We start from the raw sequence: 7,616 nt of genomic DNA, 5'->3' as shown, positions 1-7,616 counted from the left end.
CCCGTGTGCTTGCTTCTGATGGGAATAGGCCCCCAGTATGCTGTGGTGTTCCACTCCTCGCTTGCCTTTTGTTTCCGTAGATTAGAGCAAGAGACAAAAAGTGGAGATCCCTCTTGAAGGCTGTTTTCTCTTCACACCAGCACACTGCTTGGAGTAAATTATTCACACCTCCATAATGTGATCTCCCTCTCTTTCTTTAGGCCTTATCTACGCTTGTGATTTGCCCCAGTTACAACCATCAGTTCCTGTTCAGCAGAACCACAACATTGGAAGACAGAAACATAATTTTCTTTGTGCAGATTTATACCAGTTTCCATTGATGATGCTGTACTGGTAGCATGGGGATGTGTATCTGCTTTCACCTTCTTGTTTTATCACTGGCCCCTTCTCCCCCATCTAGGCTGGGCTTTTGTGCTTCAGTCAATTGTGAAATAACTCACCAAGGCAGTGTGGCTTAGAGAAGGGGCTCCAGCCCTGGATCCAAGAGCCTGGATTCTGATTCCTGGTTTTGTCCTAGATTTGATGTGTGACAATGAGAAAATCGTGCTTTCTCCCAAGCATCTGTTTCCTCAGCTGTAAAATGGGAGAATGACATAAGCTGATTTTATAGCCCTTTGAGGTGGGTAAACGTGCTAGCTACTGTGGACAAAGGAAAAAACAGTGTTAAATAAAATTTGGATAACCTAGTAGTTTTTAAATGTTCTGGTTAAGATATTTTCTAATCCTGTTTATTTTTCTAAGAGAAGCATGGGGGTGTATTAGCACAGACCAGAGAGGAGGAGCTGCTTTGGAGTGTTGCATGCTGCCACCTCAGCACACAAAATAAACTGTGCTGTGCTTCTTCATGGTGAAGCTTTTTTGGAAGGATGCAGGAAGGAAGTTAGCCTGCACTGTGGATAGAGCTGGATTTGGCTGTGACAAGCCTTGCTGGTAGCTGGTATTTTTTGTGACTGCCATCTTTTCACAGGCATTTCAACTTAAATGTGCCTTTCAGGGGTAATTTTATGGCCGTCTTGGTTCTGAGGAGAAATGCAAACATGGCTGAAGGAGTAGACTGAAGAGAGATGCTTGATTTTTTGCAGACACTGGAGCAGCAACATACTTACCCTGAGAAGCATAAAGTGGCCACCTTATACCTCTCGAGTACTAACACACAGAGGTGCACCTGGCCTCACAGAGTTTTTATTTGAAACTGTGAAGCTAAGCAGCTAGGCTAGCTGCCCTCTGACAGTTACTCTGCCACTGCCTGTTGCATCTTTGTTACCCAGCTGACAAGTAACATGTATGTTTTGCAAGAAGATGGTATAGACTGTGCAAGAGACAAGGAGCTTCTCTGTGATGAGGATGAATTTGCCATCTTGGAACTGGGCTTCAGTGTTTGTTTTGAACCTCTCTGTTAAACAACCGGATGCTGAGATTTTTCTTTAATGTCCATTTAATCCTTCCTTAAGCATAATTCACATTGTCCTAATCCAAAGCTACTGCACTGCAAAGCGTGAAGGCTGTGAAAGGAACTTTTCATTAATTGTTCACTCACTTTTTCTGTGTGACCTCTGTTTCCTTTGCAGTGTTTTTGTTTGCAGCTTGATCTCATACCCATTTCAGCCAGTATTAAAATTCGCATTGACTTAACTGGGTGTTGCCAGCCTTAACTGTATTTTCCACAGAAATCCCTGCTGTTGCTAGCCTGCATTCACTTAGTAAAGGAAATTGTGTCTAATAAATAAGAAGAAATGTGTGCTTTAGGGAACCTTGGCCACTAGTTTCCTACATTGCTGTCACTGCTTGATTGCACAGAGTTGGGTAACAGTTGGGATTTTTAGGGAGGAACCTAGTATAAAACTAAGATTAATAGCTCTTTAGACTGAGAAATTTGCCTTTAAATCTTCCTGAGAAGTACCTAGAATGTATCAGGGATGGCATTAAGAAAAACAGTATCATGTAACTCTGTTGACAGTCCTTGCATTTCTCAGCGTGTTTAGGCTGCTTGTCTGTAAAATAAGCATCATTGTAATCCTCTGTCTCAGAAGAGCAATGAGTATTTATGCAGTAGCAAGTGGGGCTTCATGTTTTACCAACAGTTGCTCACGAAGAGGAAAAGTATTGAGAAGTTGATTTTGTGCTGTGCAGAATTGTGGAAGAATTATGATGTACAGCTTTTTAACGTGCTTTCTCCCATCATTTTCCCCCTCCTCTTTGTGTGCTAATTCTCCTCGTAAAGCTGTAAGGCTGCCGAATCTGGTCTCTTTTGGATTTGTGGGAAAACTAATTGTGTGTGACCTAAGAGCTCTGCCTACTCTTAATTGAAGGCATAGAGGACTGAAGCTTTGAAGAAAGCATAATTTTTCTCTAAATGTTTCCCAGTCATTTGAACTGAGTAGATGTTAATGAAAACCAGCATTAAAACAAACAAACAAACAACAACCTTCCCCCAGTTAAAGATCAGCTGAACAGAGCCCATTCCTGTTATGTACTTAGTAGGCATTATTCAGTGCCCTTTGAAATAGGTAGTGCCTAGCCCCGGTGGCAGAGAAGTGTTTAAACTGTGAATTACATCACATAAAATTTCAGCATTCTTTTTCTAACTTTCAGATGCAAAAAGAAAACGCAGCACAGACAGCTACTCATCAGATTCGTGGTTAGACATGGATGAAGAATCGTGTGATGCCCATATCCGTGAGGAGAAGGATGACAGCTTGGATAAGAACTCCAAATCCTTGGTAGATGGCTCCTCCTCACCCAACAGCACACACTCGGAAGGGAAGGAGAGCGCAGGAAGAAAACAAAAAGCCACAGTAATGAGATACCTAAAAAGAACTTTGTCTAATGAGTCAGATGACAGCGTAAAATCAACGACCCCCACGGACTATCCCAAAACACCAACGGGGTCTCCAGCTACAGAAGTTTCAACCAAATGGACTCACCTCACGGAATTTGAACTGAAGGGTTTAAAAGCCCTGGTGGAAAAGCTTGAATCTCTCCCAGAGAACAAAAAGTGTGTTCCAGAAGGCATCGAAGATCCACAGGCTCTCCTAGAGGACATGAAGGTGGGTGTGATAGCTTGCTGATCCACACAAACTGTATTCTGTGGGCATAGAAGACAGCAGGAGATCAGAAAGCAAGTTCTGCAGCAGAGGGATGGCAGCTTGTGTAGTGTCCAGCTCATACCAGCCTACTGTGCCACAGAGAGGGCAATGAAGCCTCTCAAAAGCCGTGTCTGCTCTGGGGAGATGGCTGTTTGCAGTTTGATTTAATTGATACAGTCCTTTCGGACTGTCACAGCTCTCACCAAAAGTTTAAATCCTCTCATAGTTCAGTGCTTGTTATGTTCCAGGTGTAAACATTATACCTCAAAAAAGTCTGTTTATATTTATAGTCTTAATCTTCCCTTTTTGCTCTAATGCCTTTCTGGACTACATCTGATTAACTGACACATACAAAATGTAAATACTTGATTGTAATTCAGAAGATACATTGTCTAATATTTTCAGTTTCTTTTTTTTTTTTTTTCCTTTCACCTTTTTCATTTTCTTTTCCTCCATTGCCCTCTATAGGCTGATAATTATTCTCCACTGGTACAATATACTGGTTTTGGAGATGGTGTGAGGAGTGAATGCTGACTAGTGACAGAAGTCCTCTTCAGGTTTTTAGCATACTGGAAGTAGTACCTCATCTTATTTAGGGTTAAATTCCTCCTGAAGACTAGCATGACTTTGCTGCTTCTAGTCCCAGCCCTGCCTCTGATCTGTGACATCCCTTTGTATAAAGTAGGCATATTAATTTTTTTTAAAAAACAAAGCTGAGAGCAGCATACTCTTGTAATTTTGCCAGGACTTGTCCAGTAAGGCTAAAAGTGTCAGCCTGTCCTCCATAGGTCCAGTACCATGGCAGTTTGGCCTGATTTGGGACTATGAGTATTGATCGGTGGTCTTGTGTTTGGACTGCTAGTTTTGTGCTCTTTCTATGTACAGTATGGCTCTCAGTTACATATGTTCTGTACACAAGAGCTGTGTAAGCCACAATCTGAGGGAAAAAATACGTGTTTATATGGTAAAAGGAGACCCTGTACTTTTTTAGTGCAATTAGTGTAAACAGCTGTTTAGAAGAGGCTTCAAAGCCAGTTAAAGAAGACTGAACATATGCCGTGTGCAGTGGAACCATATTCCACAATCTTGGAGCCTGGAAGTGTGATACACGGCGCTCATTTTGGTAAACCACAAGAGCTCATAAAGTCTCTTCTTGCAAAATCAGCCACTTTGTGTATGAAAGTGGACGCACATGCCCAAAGTCATGGCTGTGTATTCACTGCCTTGTTCTGTGATCAGTCATCTTCTAATCAGAAATCAAAATGAAGCTTTAAGACCAGGAGTTGAATTTGTGGTGAAGGAGAAAGAGTGGTAGTGTTACTTTTCCAGACTTGATGCACAGACCAAGTTTCGTTTAAAAATAAACTGCCCCTTCTTAAAATCCCAGAAAGGGGTACAACACATAATAAATGGTGCAGATGTTCAGAATATGATCATGCATGCTCTTTTGATGACATACTCCAATGCACTGTGAGACATCTTACTAGAACACGGCGAGTTACCATATGTGAATCTGGTTTAAAGCACTGTGTAGGAGTATATGTTTTCTTATTCCTCTCCAGAGCAGTGGATTCACTAGCTACAGAGATGGAGAACTGAAAACGGACATTTAAGAGAAAGGCCCAAGTCGTGCCCTTTTTGGTGATATTGTGCTTTAACTGGTATTAAGTGGACATCTGCCAGTTTATTTTGTTCATCTTGCAGAGTTGCAGTCTTGATGTTCCATCTTCTTGATAACTGCCTGCTTCTAAACTTTCTCTCCTTGCCAGCACACACTGTAACCATCAGGATGTAGCCCAACATCTGGATATTTATGGTTCCCTGCTGGTTAAAGAGCCCATGACCACATCTAAACATCATGCATGCTGCAGAATTGTTTTCTCTGGGATCACCTCTGTATGTTTGGTGAGCCTGTGACTGATTAGTCAGAGCAAGACCTTTCAGGAAGATGTTAACTCCAACATTTTCTTGAACAGTATGTCAAGAACTGTTAAAGAACTGTCTTACCCATCTTTTTTATACTATTGGCCCACATATAAGGCAGCTCTCTATTTTCAGAGAATGGGAGTCAATAGGGGATAGTAAATTAATTAAAGCCTGTATAGTCTGCTTCCTCTGTAACTCTCCATGCAGTTGCATCATCTGTTTGCTGGGTGCTCTGAAGGAATTGGGGCAGTTAGGGGTGGTTGTACTCAGATCAGTGGTTGGTTTAGTACACTGCCTCTCCAGTCAGGAGTGGAACCCAGGAGTCCCCATGCAGGCCTTCCTGTTCCTATCTAGTGTTGGGACCCTGGATGCAATAACCCATTACTCTTTCTGCTGATGTATTTGTTAACATGGTAGAGAACAGTGCAGTAGAACCACAGCAGCCTATCTCCTTGTAACCCATGTGATACCAAAGTGTGAAGTTTTGTTTGATTTATTGGCTTTAAAAAAAAAAAAAATCAAACCCGAGTGTATCAGTGCATGTTTAAGGCTTCTATATTCAAACGATAGAGCATGCTGATGGAAGAGTTGCCAAATGACTGATTTCAGCCCCTTGAGCATACATCTAGCATGATGGTCCTTGCAGGGTTCCTGTGTTACTTGGTGTGCACAATGCTACTGTTCAGTATTTTGTTCCATCCTTGCTCTTTGGTGTGTGTTAGGTCTGTCACACTGCTCAGACCCTCAGCTGAAGACAGTGATACGACTGTTCCCTTGGGGTTCCCAGGGTTGCTCATCGCTACCATAGTCATGTGCTTCACAAGTAGTAATTGATGAGCTGTTGTTATCTCTGGTTCACAGGTAGGGAACTAGGGCACAAAGAGATGAAGATAAAAGTGACCATAATTTTGGATATCGGTTTTATGTGCCACGGATGTGATTTTCAGAAAAGTTAGTGTTATTTAAGAATGATACATGCAAAAGATAATTTTAATGGTATTGAAAGTGTAATTGCTTAATGTTTCTGCAGAAACATTTCTGATCTTCAGCCAGGCATGAGGAAGAGTAGGCATAAACAATTCATGATTGACTATGGAAACTTGATTTAAAAGATTTGCCCTGTGTCACATAGAGATGTAATGGCAGAGGAAGAAATACGGTCCATTTTTTCCAGAATGGTATTTATCTCCTTGCCCACTAAATCATATTCCCTCTTACTTTGCTACTAGTTTTCCAACTTGTACAGAAAATAATGTGGGGATTTTGCTGATAGCATTAGCAGTAGAGTGAGCAGAAGCCTGGCACCTTTACCTCACCCTGATGAAATCAGAGCACCAGTCATCTGTGTGACTGAATGGAGGCAGAAATCCTGCAGAAGCTGCTCTACAGATCATACATAGTGTGACTGTATTCAGTTATATTCCCAAGCTTTATTTCATGGGCAACCTGACTTTTGGGCATGTGATGTATTAATAATACATCCTATAAAAAGTACCCTTTTAGTGCACCCATTTGAGAGCTATTTTTAACAAATGCATAGCAAGAACATGCTCTGACAGAAAGTCTGAAAGCTCTAGCTGTGCTTGGAAAGTCAAGTTTCTTCCTGAAGAAAATAAATCCGTGTTTATTGTAGCAGTTTTATTTCTTAATGAAATACACTCAGGAACTTTTCTGTATGACATTCAAGTCTGTCTTTGTGCTTCAGTAAGAAAATTAATGTTTTCAGAAAACAGGATATGGGTAGTTAAACTGGGGAAAGGAAACCATTTTATTCAGTGATGTGAAATTTCACAGAATGAATCAGGGTAACTCGCAGAGAATCCATGCTTTCCCATCTGAGCAAGAATACAGTAAAGGATGGGTGACGGGATTACTGCTCTTGGTGGTAAATACAGCTACAGCTATATACAGCTATTTAATGTCAAGTAGGTGAGACTCTTTGAAGTAAAGTAATTTATTTTCCTTGTGAGAAGGGAGACTGAAAACTAAACTAAGCTTGTGTAAATTCCTTACACGTCATCTGAGCTCCTAACTAACTGCGACTATCTAGTGGGGACACAGCAATCCAGGAGTGCCAAGCTAATGCCTCTGCAGATTGAGAACCCATTTATCACCGTGATCGATGGCGTGCAGCAGCACAAGGGAGACTTATTTGCAGAGTGTAACATGGGCCTCACTTGGGGAGCAGGTCAGTTCTTCTCTCAGCTCAAACAAGGAATTAAATTCTTGTTGGCTGCAGCTCTGCTGCATGGGCACTGTATCGCATGAGGCCAGTGTTTGCCACCAAAGGAGCTTCTCAGAGGCCTCCAAGCAGCGATTACTGACAGCACTGTTCGCTCCGTAGCAGATGGCATCTGAACAATCGGCCGAGGAGAAGCAATACTCTCTGTATCCAAATGTCTGTGGATGGGCTCTGTGTGAGCTGTATGTGCAGCAAATGCGAGGGGAAATTGTTGTACAGATCGACATACCCTGCCTGAGAGTGGTCAGCTGACCCAGGTTGCAGAAGGACAGAAGGCTTGGCAGTGTACTTGTTGGGAGGGTGAGCAGCCAGAAGACACTGGAGCCGTTGCCCTCACATCCTTGCTGTTGGTGTTACTGTTG

At 42.1% G+C, this 7,616-nt stretch overlaps 1 protein-coding gene across 10 annotated transcripts in view; it reads left to right on the top strand.

Annotated features, from left to right (window-relative positions):
* Nucleotides 1-7,616, top strand: part of KDM2B (lysine demethylase 2B) — a 116,449-nt gene that overhangs the window by 65,616 nt on the left and 43,217 nt on the right. For all 10 annotated transcript variants that reach the window (XM_026859723.1, XM_026859722.1, XM_026859724.1 and 7 more), the window contains one exon: nt 2,593-3,047. In XM_026859723.1, the coding sequence (XP_026715524.1) occupies nt 2,593-3,047 (455 nt within the window). The remainder of the gene's footprint in view (nt 1-2,592; nt 3,048-7,616) is intronic.

The sequence above is a fragment of the Athene cunicularia genome (genome assembly GCF_003259725.1).
Source record: "Athene cunicularia isolate RWA chromosome 15 unlocalized genomic scaffold, athCun1 chr15_part1, whole genome shotgun sequence".
Classification (NCBI taxonomy): domain Eukaryota; kingdom Metazoa; phylum Chordata; class Aves; order Strigiformes; family Strigidae; genus Athene; species Athene cunicularia.
The sequence above is the reverse complement of the archived record's forward strand: the minus strand, read 5'-3'. Positions and strand labels throughout refer to the sequence as shown.